Source organism: Corvus kubaryi, unplaced genomic scaffold (assembly GCF_017639235.1).
Source record: "Corvus kubaryi isolate FWS band 111438036 unplaced genomic scaffold, C.kubaryi_AGA036_p1.0 78, whole genome shotgun sequence".
Classification (NCBI taxonomy): Eukaryota; Metazoa; Chordata; class Aves; order Passeriformes; family Corvidae; genus Corvus; species Corvus kubaryi.
Genome location: NW_024582065.1, coordinates 1300927 through 1322233, shown reverse-complemented (window position 1 = coordinate 1322233; position 21307 = coordinate 1300927). Strand labels below are relative to the sequence as shown.

At 47.1% G+C, this 21307-nt stretch overlaps 1 protein-coding gene across 3 annotated transcripts in view; it reads right to left on the bottom strand.

Moving 5' to 3' along the window:
* PNPLA7 (patatin like phospholipase domain containing 7) overlaps positions 1-21307 on the bottom strand; it is a 117722-nt gene that overhangs the window by 65405 nt on the left and 31010 nt on the right. For all 3 annotated transcript variants that reach the window (XM_042052283.1, XM_042052284.1, XM_042052285.1), the window contains exons 18-20: positions 19890-20021; positions 18342-18465; positions 6603-6716 (exon numbers count right to left, since the gene is read on the bottom strand). In XM_042052283.1, the coding sequence (XP_041908217.1) occupies positions 6603-6716; positions 18342-18465; positions 19890-20021 (370 nt within the window). The remainder of the gene's footprint in view (positions 1-6602; positions 6717-18341; positions 18466-19889; positions 20022-21307) is intronic.

The following is a 21307-nucleotide window of genomic DNA, read 5'->3' as shown; positions in this document are numbered from 1 at the left end:
CAGAAAAATCCAGAAGCACAGCCTCTCCTGACCTATTCCCCAGTGCCACATCAAGATGAAGCCATGACGCACAATCTGCCCAGTTCCTGTGGGCAGCATTTTGGAAAGAGGGCACATTACAGAGCTCACTTTGTAAGGCAGATAACCCTGGGGAAGGCTCCAGCCACTTCAGAGAGGCCCTGTTCAAATACTCATATAAAGATAGCACAACTCCAGTTGGAGATGGATGACAGGTTCTGAATATATTTAAACCCCAAGGGCAGACTCAGAGAATTAAAAGAAAGATGCAGAAAATCTCTTTCTATTTCTCAGCACGCGTTTCCAGCACGCCAAAGGTTGTCTCACAGTTCAGCCCCCACAGCTCCCAAGCAGTTTCTCAGCAGCATTTCCATCAGCAACCAGCAGGTCTAAATTTCAAGTTAGAATTCTAAAAACTAACTCAGCTCAGAAGAGGCAAAGCTAATCTAGGAAATGTGATCCCAGCTCTGCAGCGGTGTTAGAACATCTCTGTGATCTGCTCACAGATTTTTGTGCTCTCGCTGCTGCCTCGACGCTGCTTTGTGGCGCCAGGAATCGTGAGCTGGTTCCCTGTCCTACTTTCCAGAACTGAAGGCAGGGATGAAAATAGAAAGAATCAATTCCTTTCCACTCCTGCAAGGCTGGAAAGCTTCGAACAGCACCAGAAATGAGCACAGAGGCTGTCAGGGAGCAAATGCTCTGGCTGGCAGAGAGCCCTGAGGGCTGTGCTAGAGAGCTGGGGGCATCAGGGTGGACAAAACCATTGAAGTCTGGCACCACGGACCACTTTCCATCAGGAATGTTTAGGATGCCATATCCAGAGTGAATCAAGGTTGAGGTGCTTTCCTGAGAAGCCAGACAATGTAGGCTTGACTTCTGCAGACTGAGCAGGATCTAGAAATCAACATCTGTCGTTTCTGGGCACAAAATCAGAAGTTTTGGCCGTTATTTATAACTGAGGTCAGGCTCCCCACGCTCACCCATCTGTTTCAGCCCTCAGAATAACCTGAGCTACGGTTGGGCACATGGAAGATCCCAGCAGATCAGCTCCTGTCTCTCCCAGGACCAAAGCAGCTGTCCAGGAGACAAAACAGATCATATAGATCTTCCCCAAGAATCAGCCATTCCACTTCTCTGGATTGTACACTGCAGCTCAAGGAACTGGAATTACTGCCTGGACTAACAGAGCACAATTTCCCTCATTTCACACAGTTCTCACTGGCAAGCACCACCCACGTCCTACAATTTTTTTTACACACCAGGTAATGTTTTCTTACAATGCATTCCAGAGTTGGAACCCTTCCTGGATCACCTACAAACACGGCATGGCTGGGGAAAAGTCTGCAGGATGGAGTCCTCCCACTAACTCCTAAAATGAAAGGGTTTTTCACCCTTCATAGGAACAGTCTGGAGCCTCCTCATGAGGGGGCAGCTCCAATTTCTGCTCTCTGACAGTGACAGGAGCAGAAGGAACGGCTGGAGCTGGGCCAGGGCAGGCTCAGGCTGAGAGCAGGGAAAGGTTCTTCCCCCAGAGGGTGCTGGGCACTGCCCAGGCTCCCCAGGGAATGGGCACGGCCCCGAGGCTGCCAGAGCTCCAGGAGCGTTTGGACAGCGCTGCCAGGGATGCCCAGGGTGGGGCTGTTGGGGGGTCTGTGCAGGGCCAGGGGTGGGACTGGATGGTCCTGGTGGGTGCCTCCAGCTCAGGATGCTCTGTGGTTCCATGATTCTGTAAAGCTCAAGGGTAACAAAGAGAGGGAAACCCAAGCTCAGGAACTGCCCAGTTTTTGGCTGTTAACACACACACACACACGCTATTTAGGCTCTACAGAAGTTGCCAACAGGAACACCAAAAAAATCCAGTTCTCTCTTGAACTAAGAGAGGATTTCACCTGACTCAGGGCACCAGCACCACTGTTGGTCATTATTCACCAAGTGAGACTCATGCCAACTTACCCTCACCAGGGAGTGCAGGAGCATGGAGCTGACAGAGGCAGAGTTGCTTTTTGTCCTGTGTTTTTCAGCTTGGCAGGGGGAAATCCTCCACACCACTCTGCTGAAGCACCAGCCAGCTCTTACTACCCAGTCAATTATTTCAGAACTACTGCACCTGCTATCCCTTCATTACTTTATTACTTCTGCTTGAATGGAGAAAACAACATCATAAACCCTGGGTATAAATCACTCTCCTAGACTAACAGCCAAGAAAATCGGACAGAGAGAATTCATTTGGTCCATCCCTCTGCTCAGCACTAAGCATTACACCACTGATCATTTTGGAAGGGGTTATAAAAACAAGTAACAATCTTTTAGTCTTTCTGGGGAGCAGAATGAGCATTTTCTCACTACCCAACTGCTGCCATTTCAGTTCAGTCCCAGTTGCTCTGTTCCAGTATGGTGAGCAGCTTCTGCCCTTTCTAGCACAAGACAACTTTATACATCTGAAAATAGCCACCATGTCTTCCCTTAACCTTTCACAGGCTTTTTGTCTTTATAGCTCAGTATTTCTAAGCAGCACTCAGCCACCTCCTTGTCCTCCAGACTCCCTTCCTTTGGTCTGCCTCTGCCTTCAGATGTGCTGCCACAGGCTGGTGCTGAAGCTTTTCCATCATCAAGGAAAATGTCAGGGTTTCTTCAGTCCAGAAACATTCTGTTAGCATAGTTTAGGGCTTTTTTGCAACTGCATGACACTGTCCAGGCATGGGCAGCTTTTGATCCTCTAATGCCTGGATTCTTTTTCTAATAAAGTGAACCAGCCCCTGTCCTCTGCACACCATTTATCAGTTTCCAGCTCTTCTCTCCAGTGAGATCCTTTTAAGTTTAATTTGGATGTTCTAGTTGTCTCCCAACTTTCTACCCTAGAGTTTTGCTCCATCACTTCAATTCTCTCTCACCTCTGTCCTTCCTCTCTCACCTGCATCCAAAGCAGCGTGGGCAGCAGGGCAGGGGGATTCTGCCCCTGTGCCCCTGTGCTCAGGTGAGACCCCACCTGCAGAGCTGCCCCAGCCCCGGGGCCCAGCACAGGAAGGACCTGGAGCTGCTGGAGAGAGGCCAGAGGAGGCTCCAGGGGGATCAGAGGGATGGAGCAGCTCTGCTGGGAGGAAAGGCTGGGAGAGCTGGGATTGTTCAGCCTGGAGAGGAGAAGCTTTGGGGTGACCTCAGTGTGCCCTTACACATGAAGGTACAGGAAAGATGAAGACTCTGTCCAAGGGTCTGCAGTGCCAGGACACAGGGAATGGCTTCCCACTGCCAGAGGCAGGGCTGGATGGGATATTGGGAAGGAATTGTTCCCTGGGAGGGTGGGCAGGCCCTGGCACAGGGTGCCCAGAGCAGCTGGGGCTGCCCCTGGATCCCTGGCAGTGCCCAAGGCCAGGCTGGACATTGGGGCTTGGAGCAGCCTGGGACAGTGGAAGGTGTCCCTGCCCGTGGCAGGGGTGGCACTGGATGGGCTTTGAAGGTTCCTTCCAACCCAAACCATTCTATGATGGACCTAGCAGCCAAAAACGGGAACACCGTTTCAGGCCTCTGAAATCATTAAAATATTTTACCTTAAATTCTTGAGAGTCTGAAGGCATTAACTGCATAAATCACCTACATAAAGTCTATCTAATGTTCCTCTTTCTATTTCTAGTGGGGTTCTAAAATAATCCCATAGAAAAAAAAGTAAGTTCTCACATTTTTTATCCCAGTTTTACATCGACTTAGAATTTGGAGACCTCAAACAGCAGCACGAATGTGTCTTTCTAACAACCTGTGTTGCAACACATTTCCTTAAAATATCTATGTTAGCATTTTGTTTCATTGCAACTAATTAGACAGACTATAGGCAAGCCTAGATAAAACCAATTCCATACTGAAAAAGGTCAGGAATTTGAGGCTGATGGGCTGTACTCTGCAGACATGGGAAGACAATTGAATTCTATTACAGATAAATGTTTTGAATTGTGCTATAAATGTAACATTCGAGCTCAATTTTAACTGCAAAGCAGAGATTCACAGCTCCACAGAGATCACTGTTCAGGGGAAAACAACTCTGCCAGCTGGCAGAAAGGGAAGAGAGAGAAAAGAGACACTGAAATAAATTCCTGCCCCAGATAAAGAGGCAGAATTAGAACCCAGCCTTAGTGCAGAGCAGTGTTCAAAGCATTGCTCAATGTTTAGGCCAGGCTGGATGAGCTTGGAGCAACCAGGTCAGGGGAAGGCTCCCTGCCCATGGCAGGGGGTGGAACAGGATAAATTTTAAGGTCCCTTCCAACTCAAACCAGTCTGGGATACTGGTAATTTACAGTCTGTATGTTTAGCAGTTACATTTAAAATCGTCCACTACACAAGCAGAAAGGTGGTTTTGAATCCTCCTTGGGTCATTTCCTCCCTCCTGGATCAGTCACAAGGACAGTGATGGTTGACAGCAGCTCCAGAGTGGATGTGACATGTTTGGGATGTCCCCGGTTTGTGGGGAGCTCTGTACTGAGCTCCCATTTCATGAACCTGGGCAGGGAATCAAATTAAATAGAGAGGAATAAACTCACAGGTCTGTTCAAGTGAGCTCCAGGGACCAGAAGTTCCTTAATAATCCCCAACAGAAGTTCAGAAACACTGCAGCAAAAATAATGCTTACAGGGAAACCAGGAAGATAATTTTTCACTGACATAACTTCCAAACACTTATTGCCATAATTAAATTCTCCTGGCAATAATACAGATAAAACCCTATAGCTTTGGTACTATGAAAAAAAAGTTGCTACAGGTGTTAGGAAAGCGAGAGAATACAAGTATTTAAATCAGGTTTATTATTTTTGCAGGTTTTTTTTTTTTAAGAAATCTGGTAAAAAAAAAAAAAGTCTAGGTCTTAAAGACAGTAAAATGACAAATCAGAAATAATTTGAAGTAACAGCATTAAAGAATTTCCTTTAAGGCCAGTGCAATGATTTAGTGCTTAGTATAATGTCCCTGATGCACTTAGGGACAAAAGAATTAAATTTCAAGTCTGTCAGTCTCCAAATTTTCAGGAGAGAGATATAATGTCAAGTGAATTAAAGAAGATGGATGAGCTGATGGATTCAAGGGGAGCAATCAGAGTGTTCAGGACACACACAGATCTGGCAGGTGCAGAATGAGGATCCACAACCTAAAATGGCAGGAAGAGGGAAACCAACCCCCAAATATCAAAGCTCTGGGAATAAAGGCAGAGAGAACCAAGGGCGGACTCTGAGCCCCAGTGAGGAGGAGGAACGAAGAACAATTCTAAAGTGATTTTAGAAGCCAAACTCCCATTTCCCATCAGTAGCACTGAGTGAGTTCCACTTTGCTAACATCCTGCATTTACGTAGGACCCTTCCCAGATACACAAAGCAGCCCTGCAATAAAAACCTGCTACAATTGATCAGAGGACAGAGCAAGGAAAGCTGGTGGGAGCCTGGGATGGATCCGCTCAGGCGGACAAGGAGCAGGTGATGTTTTCTCAGAATGCGTCCCTCGAACATGTTGGGGTTTTAGGAGCTCTCCTGGTTTTTTGTTGTTGGGGTTTTTTTTTGGTTTTTTTTTTCCTATTAAAGGAATTTTCCCCCCATACATGTTGCTAGGGGAACAAATGGCTAGGTACTTAAGAAAAACAAAAGACCTGGCTGCTCTTTTTGTTTCACCTGGGTGTGTGGGCAGTCGGTCTTGGCGTTCGGACAGAGAGGGAGTCTGCTTCTCTGCTTCTTCAGCTGCTTTTCCTTTCTACTGGAGAAGCTCCGGAATCCCAAAGCCCACTTCCCCTGCCCCGGACAGAGAGGGAGGCTGCTTTCTTTGGGTGCTTTTCCTTTCTACTGGAGCAGCCCCGGGATCCCAAGGCCGCCTTCCCTGCCTCGCTCAGAGCTGGGCTGTGGCCGCCCTGCCCCGCCATTGCTTCGAGCCTTCGCTGTGTTTGTAGCCGTGCTCGCCCTGCCTGCCCAGACCTCTGGGGGATTCCCCGTTTGGATACACCTCGTCTGCCACCCGGGATTTGTGCTCATCCCTGCTGTTCCAGCCTGCTGTTCCCGAGGGTCCGGCCGGACACCGGGATCGGCTGCCCAGGGGTTTGTGAAGCCTTTGTTCCATCCCTTCCCGGGATCCCAGGCCCCCAGTGCCGCGTGCTCCCCGAGCTCGCTCCGGAGCGCCCCCTGCAGCCGCGGGGGAACCATCGCACCTGCCCTGCTCACCGGGAGCCGCCAGCGCCCCTGCCGGCTGCGAGCGGAACTGCACCCGAGGGGAAAGGGCCCGGCAGCCGAGAAGGCTGGGACTGGGTTTGTGATTGTTCGCTGTTACTGCCATAGGTATTGCTGTGTGTTTGACTGGTTATACACATATAGATATATAATAGTAAAGAACTGTTATTCCTATTTCCCATATCTTTGCCTAAAAGCCCCCTTGATTTCAAAATTATAATAACTCGGAGGGAAGGGGGTTGCATCTGCCATTCCAAGGGAGGCTCCTGCCTTCCTTAGCAGACACCTGTCTTTCAAACCAAGACAGCACAGAAAACCCAGAGGGTTTGGTGCTAACGGGGAGTCTGAGCCTCTCAGGTATCCTTTGGGAGAGACAGGAAAAGGCTTTTAATTCCCTTACCTGGGGGAATTTGCGTTTGATGGAGATGAGAGCCCCCTCCGGGAGCTTGGCGAGCTCCGAGTCCCGCACCGCGTGCACCGTGGTGGCTCTGGGCTGGTGGGTCAGGGCCTCCACCTGCAACAGGGACAAAGCATCAGTGACAATCCACAGCCTGCCACAAACATCAAACAGCAGCATGGAGAGGCTGAACTGTTCCCAGGAACTGGTGCTGCTCCCACACAGCCAGAGCAGAGCCCTGCCCATCTGGGCATCTGAATGAGCACCAGATATTATAATAATAATACAGTGCCTTGTGCAAAACACCCAGCTCAGTGACCCCACTTCCACCAAGATCCCTCCCTGGAAGGCTCCACGTGCACAAAATGGACAATCCAGCCGGCCAGAACATCTTGAGCTCAGAAACTTGCCATTAGTCCAGAAAAGTGAGACCCACTTGCCAATATTAACTTGAATTTTGCCAGCACCAACTGCTCTGCATGGAAAACCGCACAGGGAAATTTAAAGCACCATCATTTTATAATCCTTTGTTTTTTGCTCAGGTACCAGGGATGTTTTGTTCTGTCATCAAATTTTAAACTAATTGTATAGAAGGGAAAAAAAAAAAAACCCTCATCTTTGTACATACATTTATGGAGAAACAAATCCCCTTAAGGCTCCCCAAAGGGCTGTATAAGATGTTCTGTTTTATCTCTCTCCTCTATTACCAGCTTTTTATCACAGGTTCTTGGCTCTGCAATTTACCTTCCTCCTCCTGAAAGCAGGTTAAGAGTTTCAGCTGTTAAAATTAAACCTTTCCTCTCAGCCAGGCACCTCCTGACTGAGTTTAATTTGTATCAAGAAGAGAAACACTCAAACTGTCCGAGATCCTTTTCCACAATTTCGGTGATATATGAGTGCATAAAATTAACTGTGCTCCAAGGGGCTCCAGAGCCTTTCAGGAAAGATGAAATTTGTAAATTCGTAGAAAGGAGAATTAAATTTTAACTTTAAACACAGCCTCGGGGAGGGTTTTTTAGCTCCAAACTGTAACTTTGTCTTTTTGACAGAGCAGAGGGCACAGGGAGACCTTTTCCAAACCTCCTTCCCAAGGAGCCATTCGAATCTCCAGATTTGCAACACCACCAGTCCCAGAGACCCCTGCAAGCGGTGACTGCAATTCCCAAGTGATTACAGAAATTGGATCTTGGACTGTTCTTACATACAGGTGCTGTAGAAGTCTTTGGTACCTTCATTTAAATACACCCCAGGATTCCAGTGTGGAAAATATCTGGGTTCCAGGCGCTGCACACAGGGAAATTCAAACTGTGCTTTCCCCTTGGGTATAATCATCTGAGTTACCCATCTCTATATTTATTAATAATCCCAATTATTCACTTACTGTCTCCGAGAAGCTGTGGCTGCCCCTGGATCCCTGGAAGTGTCCAAGGCCAGGCTGGATGGGGTTTGGAGCACCCTGGGACAGTGGGAGGTGTCCCTGCCCATGGCAGGGGGTGGGACTGGATGGGATTTAAGGTCCCTTCCCACCCAAATAATTCTGGGATTCAATAATTAATGAAATAGTTCCTCTCCACTGAAGTGTGAGGGCTCTCATTTGGATCATCTGCAGGATTATTCTCAACCTTCACTACATTCTCCCCTCTTCACACCCTGTGGTTTTAGAGCCTTTTTTGCACTGGTTCTACATTTCCTGCACATGGAAATCTGCCAAACCCATTTGGTTTTGGCTATCCCCATCTCCTTTGGAGATCAAACACATTCTAACATTAAGTACCAGTTCTCCCCTGAAAATAACACTTTTTTACTCTGTATTTTTTAAATAAACCATTTGAGATATCAACTGTTCAGAGATTCAGATATTTTTCCTCTTGTTTAGGAAAAAGCAGAAACCTCATGCAACATGAGTATTTAAAATAATTTCAACCTTAAGCCACATTCAAATCCTTGGACTCCTCTGCCCAGTGAGCCTTTTGAACAGGTTTTCTTATTTTTCCAGGTTTGTAAAAGTACAAGACTCAGAGATCCAGCTTGAACTTCAAAATGAACAAAATCCACTTGTGATCAGAAGACCACAGGATTATTTCCTTGGCCATAAAAAGGGAAATTTAACATTCTGATCACCCACCACAGCTGCAGCAAACAACACAAAACCACCTCCACAATAACATTAATAACCAAATGTTTCAAGAAATAGCATTATCTTTCAGATCTTACTTGACCCTGACTGGGGAGAGTGTTCATTTATATATTTGATTTCATAATCACCCAAGGCTCTCTCTTGAGCTGCTTCCCAGACTACCATTAGCATCACTCCTCCACACCAGCACAAACACAGCCACAGCATTTGCTCCAGTGCAAAAAAGAACCAGTGGAGTCTTTGCCACTTCTCCTCAGCCTCAAGCCAACACAGCCCTTTTCCTGCTCGAGGCAATTGTACATCTCTGTTCTTCTCATGTCACATCCATTCCTCCTCCTCCTCCCTAACAAGCCTCTAAGTAAGTTCCACCTCACTGCCCATTTTTGGGCTTCTCTTTCAGGTTCCTGCATTTGCCATCGTTGGTGCTCCTCTCTCCCTCCAGGAATCCTCCAGTTTTCCTGGAGTTCACTGAATGCTGAGCCCACCACGTTCTCTGCTCCACCTGGACTGGCTGCTCTTCTCTTCACCACCTCATTACCTGGTGATGTTTGGTTTCCCCTCATGCAATAAACTCAGCAAGCCCACACTGCAGTGCTAATTTCACTTGGAACTCCAGCTCTCCAAAATCCTGCTGTGCCTTTTTTTAGCAGCCCTACAAAAATGCTGAATGTTCCCTTTGCCGGGGCTGACCCCTTGGCTCCTCATCCTCAAAATCCCTCTCTATCTCCAGCCCACCCTCAGAAATCTGTCATCCATCACTGCCTTTACTTCCACTCCCTCTAAATCGAGGGAATTGCACAGGAACAGCGTCTCAAATGCTGGAATAATTTGAATCAGAGAGCACAGAACCATTTCCAGTGTTATACACTCTGTGGTTCTTGTTACTAATCACGGTATGACCATGGCTGAGGGCCCTCTTGCACTGTTGTGGTTCTGTTGTTCCTAATACTTACAAAACAAATAAAAACACCCCAAACCCCCCCTAAAAAAACCCCAAACCTAAAAATAGACCTGTGCTCTTTGTACTGTTCCAGTTAATTCTGACAGGGAGGGGGTTTGAGAAATCGAGTGGAAGGGACAGAGGGATGGAACTGGATGAGCTTTAAGGTCCTTTTAAACCCAAACCAGCCTGGAACTCCATGATTCCCACACCTTCTCTTAGTTCAGTGTTAAATAGTGACAAAACCAGGTTTTGCTGCCTCCATCCCATACGATGCACATGATTCACAACCCTGCCTTACAAGTTCTATCTGAAGAAAAAGTGTTGCTGTAAATCTTTTACAGGGAGGGGAAAAGCAATTTATACTCTCACGACCTCTTTTGACTTCATTTCCAACAGTCATTCCTGACAGTTCTTTACAGCTTTCCAAATGACACAGTTGGGAGGTAAAAACCAGCAAGTGACATATTCTGTGAGTTGGTCTAAGTACAAATTCCTTTCTGAGCTGCATTCAAGAAATCACTTCATTTGCTTAAGTTTCGGTGTGTGCACAGCCCCAGTGTCCTGAGCACAGTTATTCTCCTGCTCAGCCTTCAGCATCTCTGAGACTTCCTGGAGGAAACTGGGGCTGGTGTAGGGCAGTTGATTTGCTGGCAAGAAAATGTTGCTTCCCCAGACAAATTCAGCCTCAGTCTGACAAACTGTTGGGTGACTTTTCTCACAGTCGGAAGCCACTAAAAATACAAATTATTTCCAAGTAGTTTCTTGTGGAGATTGTTTCTTTCCAAGTGAGATTTCAAGCAGATCTAGGTATAAGGAGACACGTCCAGTGCAAATGTTCCCAGCCACAGGCCTGTTCTCCCCAGCCTCCAGCCAGGAGCACATTTACACCAGTGGCTCTTCCCATGCATTCCCATCCCATCCATTCTGTGGCACACTGCCTTCAGCCCCTCTTCACCATGGCCACTATTCCAACCAAGAATCTTTCATCCTCTCACACATCATATTTCTTTCTCTCCCATCGATTTTTCCTTGCTGCCAGCTCACAAAAAGCAGAGATCTTTCCTCACCAAGGGAACCCTCCCTGTGGCCCCTGTGCTGACACGATGCAGTCAGAGGACACAAGTGAAAGATCACAAGGAGACCCTGGGAAGCAGGGCAGGACCCCAAGGATTATTAAATTATGTAGCTTAAGCTCTTCATTTTCCAAATCCTCCTCCCTAACAGCCACAATCTCTGTCTGGTAGTTAGCCTGATACTTGTATTGTCTTCTCTTCAGCACAGGCTAGGCTCCCACCAGGAGCATCAACAGAGCAGGCAGGACCTGTCCTCACAGGGTGCAGCTCCAGACACAACAGGGTGACACTGGGGGTGCACAGACACCCACCTCTCCTCTGGAAAGACCATCTGCCAAAACTCCATCACTCCATCCTGAAACACCCACCCCAAAGCAGGCCAAGCACCACACAAAGCCACCAGCTCACCCCAGTGTGCTGGGGAAGGACACAAAGGACAGGGATGAAAGGACATGCACCCGAGGAGGGATAAGGAGAAGAAATATCAACACTGACACCTGCTGCTAGTTCAGGAGGCTCTGGAGAAGGAACAGGCAGTGAGGCAGCTGACAAGTAGCACACCTGTATCTCAAGGCCACCACCAGCACTGGAAGAGCACAAAAGAGCCACCTGTGGATTGTCACAGCAGTGCCTTTGTCCAGACAAGGACAGGAGCTGCTGCAGCTGCAACTGAAGCCAGTGAGGCAACACCATCAACGCTCCATGAAGGGCAACCAAACACTAAATGGAACCCTGGCTTTCTCTGGCTTAAACAAGCTGCCCTCAGACCCTTCTCCAGCTCACTTGCACCTGGAGCAGCAGAGGATGCTCATCTCAACACTGCTCCAGCCCCAGCTCAGAAGGACCTGAAACATTAACTTGTTTGTATCAGAAAAGGACAAAGGAGGAGACACTGCTGGAAACAGTGAATGAGTGGGAAGAGCAAACAGACAAGCTGCAAATCAATGCTATTTGTGGGAGCAGTGCCAGTGGATGAACTCAGAACACCATGTACTCTTCAAAGTTGTTCTAACAACCACCTTCTGCAATCTCCTGTGTGCCAAGTTAACCCCGTGACTGAGGACATCCAGCCCTTCTGCTGTGTGCAAAGAAGAATCCAAACCTCCCTCTCTCATTTTTTTAATAGATAAACGTTTTAAAAAAACATGAAAGACTTGCACACACTCGTGCATGTAAGTCTTGTGTATCTATATGTGGCTATATGCAAGTGTAGATCTAAAACAGAGGTAAAAATCCAGTAAGGCTGAGCTTGGTACCTTTTGTAATTAGGGCAGATGGAGTCACGCCACAGGTTCTCCCCAAAGGACTGAGCCAGGACTTTGTAGCAGTGCAATGACAGTCCTGTTGCAGCAGTGAATGTCATTAAGGGATAGAAAAGAGCAAGATCAAAGCTGGGAAGGGAATTGGTAACAGCCCAACCTCCTGTATTTAAGTTTTACTCCTTATTTACATGTGGCTGTAGAACATATGTGAAGTTTCATGCATGTTTTGCTGCCCTAAATCCAACATTGAGGTCAAAACACCACCAAAAACCATGTCAGAAGCCACCTGAGACACCCACACCAAACACCCACCAAAACCATCACATTTATGCAGGCTGTTGGAAGAGGATCTGCAAGTGCAGTGCCCTGGGCAGGCTGCTCCTCTTTGAGTGAATTATACCTGAATTTCCTGAACAGAGAAAGAGAGAACAATGATGAGCTACACAAGTACTTTCCTAGAAGGGAGAGATCCAGCTGGTTTGGACTCAGCTTCACACAAGAGCCCCAAACCTGGCTGGAACTTTATCAGGGACCCTTCCCCATCCTCCACTGCCAACTCTTCCACCAAAACTCCTTCCTGTCACCTCCACTGGGCTCTCCTCCCACCACTCACTGCCCTCCAAGCATTCTGGTGGTGATGACAAGGATCACACTTGTCCCTCTCTCTCTCTCAGTGGCTTTTATTTAACGATGCTTGCCCAAGAGAAAAAAAAAAAAAAAAAAAACCAAAACCAAACAGGTTCTATCAAGGAAAACAAAAATTTCTATTGTGCATTTGCCAGGGTTAAAGGGGATGCAATATTAACCTCTGCTGTTCCCCAGCCAGCCTAGTTCCACATAGAATCCCTCAAAATGGAAGGGAGAAAGGAGAAGGAGGCAAGGGAAGTAAAAAGCTGTCCTGCAGGGGATCAGGAGGTGTATCAAGGGTTGATAGCTGGACTTAGCAAACATTATCACAAAATTTCAGGTGGAAGCAGGAGGGAGACACAAAGTATCTTAAGGAACATCAGCCTAATGCATGAAATCACCTGTCTGGAGCCCAGCAGGTCACAATTTCCATCACTATCTGTTATCAAAGCTCCTCATACTCTAAAAAGAATGTGGCCTAGGACACAAAGCACATCAAGCACTCTGCAGTGGTATCTGAGGCAGCTCCACAGCCAAATGACTTTCCCACACAACACAAATCCACACAATTTAATGCCAGATCCTGTCAAAGCCGTGCTGTGGTTTTCCCAGCCAGCCAGGAGAACACTGAACTGCACCACAACAATTTGCAGTTCTGGGTGATCTCCTACCCTCAGCAGCTGTTTAGAACTTGAGGCAAACAAAGATAAAAGGAAATTGCGGTGGATAAAAAGAAGAAGTAGCTGTAAAGAATCTGAAAAATAGACAGCACTCAGCAGCTTCATTCAGGGAAGATCCTCATAGGAAACCATGGTTCACACAGATGGTTCAGATCAGTGATTTGAGTTTTAACAAAAACACCCTCAAGATGGGCTTGGAAATCAGGACACAGCTCATTTCATTCTGATGCTAATTCAGCTGTGCAAATGTGAACTCATTCCTCAGGGCTTCCTCTGCCTCCCTTTGGGGCTGGCAAATACTGGGGGTTTGCTGTTTGTGGTCTGGAGTTTGGTGTGGGGATTGGTTGCTTGGGGGTTTCACTGGATGGTTTGGATTTTTTTGGCTTTGCTTTTGTTGGTTGTTTTAAACACGAGTTCACACCTAAGATGCTGCTAGGAAAAGAATCATTTTCAGTAATGTATTACCAAGAGAGAGAGGAAAAGGTGAAAAGAGAACAATCCCTTCCAGGGCCATGTCTTCCAGCCTGTTCCTGAACCTCATCCACCAATTCCCACAGCTACAGGCTGTGCACAGTGTGCCTGAGGTGACAATAACCTGAATTCACCTGAAATAGCTTTGTAGTATCTTACAGCTTCAGCAAATGAAGTAGCCATGGTTTGACAAAAATCACAAAAATGCAAGGAATTGGCAAAAAAGAAATCACATGTTTAAAAAAGGCAGAGCAAAGCAGCCTTAATGTGGAGGGTGCAGTGACATTCAGCTGGCTTTGGAGCTGCCTGATAACATTAATACTGATAAAGAACAAAAGCCTGACAAGTGTAATCCTTATAGTTCCCTTTGTGTGATTCCTTTGAGGATTACATAGCAATTAAAGATTTCTAACAGTGTTACATTTCCAAAGGACAACGCTCCAATCCCCTGAGGAAATCATAAGCCATTTACAGATTCTTCTTGGGTTTCAACTTTTTAGAGAGAAAAAAGCCATGGACATTTAGCTGTCTTAATTAGATGAACAGCTTAACATCTGAAAATACTTAAAATGTCTTATTTCTAGAATGTAAAACATGATTTCCTGCCCAGCAGGACCAGTGTGCTGCAGCACTGGCAGCTGAGGGTTCTTTTTCTGCAATTTGTCTCTGTGTTCCCAGAGTCAGTGCACAATGCCTTTCTGCACTTGTTCAGCAGTTTCTCTACCCAGAAGTGACTGTGTGTCGCCCTCCTGATAACAGGAACATTCTGGTTATTAAAGAGAAACAGAAAAGGTCTTGAATTAATCAAAACACCGCTGCAACTTCCCCCCTCAGCAGGTATTTTTGAAAGCTGACTGGTTTTGGGTCAGACCCTGCACACAACAGTGTCCTGGGAGGGGACACTGCTGGTAAACCCAGCTCTAAGCCACTGAAAAGCCCAGCTCTGGAAAATATTTGGAGTTAACAGCTGTTGCTGAGGGCCCTGAGACCTGCCTGGCATTCAGTCATCTCCCCAACACTGCAGCCATCCTTCAGAACCGAAGGAAGACAAAGTGTGGCCTTGCATAAAAACCTCATTGCATTGAAGGTTCCACCAGCTGCAGGTGTTTGAAGGGCGCAGGCAGTGCACAAACAACTTTAATTCAGCAGCAGATTACTCTGAGGGATGCCTCTGATGGGTTTGTTGCCTTCTCCTCACCCACTGCTGTCCTCCCAGCAGTGCAAAAAGCAAAGAACACCCACCTGAACACATGCTTGGAGTTGTGACCCTGTGTTCTGACAACCTACTCTGCAGTTTGGAATAAACCACGGGATAATTGCCCCAGTCCCAGCAGCAGTGCCAGGGAAAACACAATGTCAGAGCCTGGGCAGCACCTGCTATTGACAGGCACAAAAAGCAAATTAAAAGGAATCCTCCCTCACCCACAACAAAGTGCTAATGAGAGCAAGAGAACAAGAGGAAAAACGACAATTTCCAGTGGTTAATCAAGATCAAAACCAAAGCAGCAACATCGAGAAAAGAAGTGAGAGATAAGCTAAGATTTAGAAGAGAGAGATAAGATAAGCATTTTAAACAAGTAGCTTGGTAAAGAGAAGCCTTTTCATGCTATCAACACATGGTTGGCTTCTCTGATCTCCTGTGGGATCACCTGGGCATGGCAGAGGTGATACTAGAAAAGTGACCCTTTAGCTGGCAGATAAAATTCACATTTCAACGTTTTTCCATAAGTGCAGCTATAGCAATGGACCACCAAATTAGAAGAATTCCCCTAAATAGGTCAAATCTTAGTCTCTGGAAAGCAAGGCTTACATCAACTGTATTTCAACAGGGAGGGAATTATTTAACAGATTCATCATTGTTCTTTAAAAATTATTTGGAAATTTTTTCATTGAGTTTTGACTTGATTTGACCAGATACACTGCCTGGAGTTGCCCATCAACAGGGCCAACAGCAGCCAGTGTCCCTCCATAAAGGCTCCCCAGGAGTCAGGATCCTTTTCCCCTGACACAACTGTCCTTGTCAGCTCTTCAAGGAACTCCACAGGGAAGAAACTTCAGTTTCTAATCTGTTCTTCCCCCCCTGCATCGACAGACCTCAGGAACAGATGCCATTGAGTCAGTACAGGGAACAAAACAGTTCGAGCCACAAGTTGAGCCTGGGGAGCGCACGCACACGCTTGGAAATGAACATCTTGTCTGAAACCCTTCATCTTGCACTGCTTTTCTTCTGAAAGCAGGAATGGCAGAGCCTAATCTCTTTTGCAAATGACACGTGGCATTTTAAAAGTTCTGACATAGGCAGTAAACAAAAAAACATCAACTAAAGACTCTCGTGTTTTCTAAGTGCCCACAATTACGGATGACACGGGAGGGTCTCGGAGGCGTTCAGGGAGGAACAAGCCACCAGCTCCAAAAAAACCAATTACCAACACCAACTGCTGCTTTCATTCCCTTCAAGCACCCAGAACCCCAATTATGTTAATGTCAGGGAAAAAAACCCCAACCCTTCAGCAGGTTTTTAAAGGTTTATAACAGATTCTGCAGAAGGGGATAAACAAAACTTTTGAAAAGCAAAAATACCATTTTGCTAATGGCCTCTGCATTAATGCTGGCATTCTTCACAGATCCTCCCCCATGTTTGCAAAAGGCGGCCAGAGCATGGAGACACTTTAAACAAATGGCAGAGTGAGTCAGTGGGGCTGGGAGCTGTGGGCAGGAAGGAGATGACAACGTCCATGGAGTCACTAAAGTCTCCAAGGTGATTCATGTCATAACATGGATCCAAAACAGGGACTTGTGGTTGAGGCACAAACTGCACGGGTATTTCTATATCCCTGCCTGGGCACTCAGCAGCAAACGTGGCACTGTTACAGCACACACAGCCCAGTGCAGCAACCAAACCCACCTCCTCCTTCCTCCCCAGATAAACAGCTGGGCCAGCCTGGAATGCTACACCCAAACAGCACCAGTCCTTGCACAGGGAGGTGGAGTTTGGACTGTTTCATAGAATCACTGAATTGTAAAAAAGATTGGGTGGGAAGGGACCTCAAGGATCATCCCATCCCACCCCCACTGTGCCAGGCTGCTCCAAGCCCCAATGTCCAGCCTGGCCTTGGACATTGCCAGGGATCCAGAGGTAGCCACAGCTTCCCTGGGCACCCTGTGCCAGGGCCTCACCTCCCTCTGAGCACCATATGCTGCCCTGTCACTCAAAACTGCTTTCAGAAAGTAGAACAGCTCTGTTTTTAACCTGGGAGCACTGCAAAACTCCAGGAGCTTGACAGTGAAAAGCTGCAGATCACCACAGGCAGAGGAAAGCAGGAGAATGCCTGGATGTGACAAAACTGACAAACCCTTCTTCACACACCAAAAGGCCTCACACCATCGTGATTAGTCACAAAAGATGTCAGCTTTAGTTCCTGTCAAACCATGTCATTTTACCTTTAATGAGGTATCCCAAAGAAAGAAAAAAACAAATAAAACTTGTGGGTGTGCTTTAGCACATTCCAGCACAGACCTGCCTCTCCAAACACCATCCCAAGCCAACACAACCCCTCAGCCAGAGCAGCACGGAGTGTGGGAAGAGATCCTTAAATACTGAGCACATAGAGCTATCAAATATGTGGCAAGCACCAGCCCAGCCCAGCTCTGTCTATGCTGGGAGCACCACCAGAACTGCCTCATGTACTCCATAGGCACAATTTTGGATCAGCTCTCTAAAGGGAGCTTTGGACTCCTCTTTCCCCTTCACTCCTACAAAAAAGGATTTCTTCCCACAGCACTAATCCCAATTCACATGTTTTCTGGCTTCAGAGCTATGCTAATTCTGCCCATAAACAGATGCACGTTCAGTGTTTAGTTTTCAGCTCAGAAAGCAGAACAGGGACCGAACAACAAGCTCAGAACTTCAGAAATCTTCTGATTTTAAATATAAAAAAATCAGACAAGCCACGCATATTTATGACTCCTATTTCTGCTGTTATCTAGGTCTGAGAAACAAAAAAAATGAACATAAGAGAGAAATTAAACATGGATAAATACTACAATTTTGAAATGAACAGTTGCTTTAATAACTATAATAATTACATACTCCCTCAAAAACCTGACAAAGCTTTGAAGTCAGCTCTGCTAACTCTGAGGAGGCTGGACTAGACACTTCCAAGGGGGGGCTCAGCCAAATTGAATCTTCCTATGGCACTAAATTTATTCAAATCCCCCTTTAGTGCACATTCCTGCAATTCCTCCAGCCCTGATCTAACAGGCTGCACTGCTCTCACTGGGAGGAAAGTAACCCATAGCACAGAGGAGCACCAGGCAGGACCTGCTCATCTGGCAGTGACCTTTTTTGGGTTTATCCTTCTTTTCAAACCAAGCCTAACAACCCCATTCACCAATCATTACAAAAGCTTTCCAGGCAGAAGGGAGTTTGCCACATTTTCAACTTCGGAAGCCCTTAGGATAAACAAGGGATGGGAGCACGACTGTGTGTGTTTGGCACGGAATAAATCCCAGTTTCCCAGCTGGACAGGTCACTCTGACCCCCTCTCACCACTCCAATGAGGTCCCCCCGGCCGTACTCCCCGGTCAGGTGCTTCTTGCCGTCGTCCATGCGCAGCACGGAGCGCAGGCGGCCGTTCAGCACGATGTACGTGCAGTCAGACTTGTCACCCTGCCTGCAGGGAAAAGAATCCATAACCAGCATTAAGGAAGCATCTCTGCTCAGCAAACAACTCTGGAGGCTTTGAATAAGTTGGTGATTTTTCCCTGCCTGGCTTGGAAGACACAGGAAAGTGTTTAATTGACAGGTAATGAGCAAACGAGGAATGGAGCAGGCACTTGTTAAGAGGTGACTGGAAGTATGTTTAATGTGTAAATGTACAGGCTGTGCATAGTTAACTGAGATAAGGAGTGATAGGACAAAAGGGGAATGGTTTCCAACTCAAAGGGAGTAGATTTAGATGGGATATTGGGAAGGAATTGTTCCCTGGGAGGGTGGGCAGGCCCTGGCACAGGGTGCCCAGAGCAGCTGGGGCTGCCCCTGGATCCCTGGCAGTGCCCAAGGCCAGGCTGGACATTGGGGCTTGGAGCAGCCTGGGACAGTGGGAGGTGTCCCTGCCCATGGCAGGGGTGGCACTGGATGAGCCTTTGTCAGTGTGGGGTTCCATGTTAGCACTAGAAGGGAATGACCAGGGTGTGAGTGGGCCCCAGGGGACACCACAGGCTCACTGCTGGTTACTCAGGAGCTCGTTCCCATTGCAAGGTCAACGTAGATGTGCTGAGGAATTCTGCAGGTCAAAGAGAAAAAGCTCCAAGTGGCTCCAGATTTGGTGCACACACCTTTGTCTACTAAGAACATTTTGCTCTACCCAGCTGGCACAATTAGGAGTGCTGCTTGGAATGCCACACTTCTGGTGATGGAGCTCAACCAAATGCAAGGAATTCCAGATGATTTTAACAAGATATTGACAGCTGGGAATGCTTTGATGCACACAGTAACCCAAAACTTCCATTAGCATTGGTGCTGCAGGTATGGTTATAAAAACTACAATCATACAGATCATGTCCTAAATCAGACTGTTACTCTCCCACCACTGCAACAACCACGTAACAGCTCAATAGAATCCTAGTACATATCCATAAAACTAAGTTTTCCCAAGGTAACTTTTGCCCCTTAAACACAAAATGGCTATTTTTAATTTACTACTGAATAAGCCTAACTGAATTACCTTTGAGTTTTGCTGTTTATTTCAGAAAGGCTGAAAACCTCTGAGCAATAGATGTTCATGCCCTCAACAATGCAGAAACTACCACCAGAACAGAGAACTGTCTGTGTCTTAATCAATTATGTCACTTTAAAAGCTTGCCAAGACAACAGAAAAGATGAGGAATAGTATGAAATAATTTAGCAACACGTGGAGACAAGAGGCAGTGTTGAAGGTACTGCGGAAAGCAAATAATCTCAAAACAGGCAAACAGATAAACCCGATGGAATGGCTGATAAATACAGTCTGAGGTTCTCATTCCACCCATCCCCAAGGGAGCACAGCTCATGAAGCAGGAAAATGTCAACAAACGTACAATTTTGTCCACATCTCACCTGTACACAGCTCGTCCAGCCTCCACCTCCATCCAGTCCAGGGCGAAGTCAATTTGCCTGACAAAGGGGGACATTCTCTTCACAACGGTGTGGGCCACCCCCAGCACCACACTGGGCTGCTCCCGCATAATCCTGAGGAAAAAGGCAAGTGTTACTGAACCCCCTCCCCAGAACAGGAGTAGGTGCCCACAGGCACCACATCCCAGTGCAGCTGGGCAGAAACTCCCAGGCCACACCCCACTCCTGCCACCACCACTCTCATCAGGGACTCTCTGACAAAACACGGGGCTGCCCAGCTTCCAACCCAGCCCAAATTAAATGGCACTCAGAGCTGGCACTGTCCTAGAAGCAGGATGCCAGTCCTGCTGTCTGGCCCTTCTCCCAGTGCAGCAGGATGGACAGGAGCCACATGAGCTCTTGTGTATGAGCCACCCTCCTCATTTCCCCCTCACACAGGTCTCTCATGACTCAAGGAAATGTTCATCCTGTCCCCAGGATCTTCCCTCCCTGCTGTTCTGCACATCTCAGTCTCTAGCTCGTGCTCACTTTCCCCCACATATCACATCAGAATCTTTTTATATGTAAAGTCTGATGCTCTGAAAAATAAAAGACCTGCTCTGCATTTCAAATATTCCCTTTTCCCTGTCACAAAGACCACAAAGAACTGAAATATCTCCTAATAAAGCTCCCAATCTTCACACTGAATGTTTTTAGCCGTGCTTAAAAGTCTCTAATAATAAAGACATCATGTAATTCAGTATGTTCCTCAAACTGAAAAACTTTGAGGAGGTTCTGCCAGGACAACCTCAAACTCCATGCTGACTGCAAGGCCTAGCACAAATCACTCTCACAGACACCTGGGAATTGTTCAGGGATGACTAATTTCTCATTCTTTTTAGACTGAAGATCACTGCACCCTGTCACTGAGGGAGTGAGCACTCAGATACCTCCTGAAGCACACCCAGGAGTCAATGAATCACACGTCAGGTTGCTCTACCTGTAAAGGCAGCTGATCCTTCCTGTTCCTGTGCAGCATCAAGAGCAGACTACTAAAAAATGGTTATTTCACAAGAGAAATAACAATTCACACAGAAGCAGATTCGTGTCTGCAGTCCCAGCATGAGAAGTGCACACAGAAAGATGAGAGAGTTGCATGAAACCTGCTCATGCAAGGCTGCTCCAAGCCCCAGTGTCCAACCTGGCCTTGGGCACTGCCAGGGATCCAGGGGCAACCCCAGCTGCTCTGGGCACCCTGTGCCAGGGCCTGCCCAGCCTCCCAGGGAACAATTCCCTCCCAATATCTCATCCAGCCCTGCCCTCTGGCACTGGGAGGCCATTCCCTGTGTCCTGGCACTGCAGACCCTGTAAATCTGTCTCTCTCCAGGTTTCCTGTCGGCTCCTTCAGGCCCTGCAAGGGC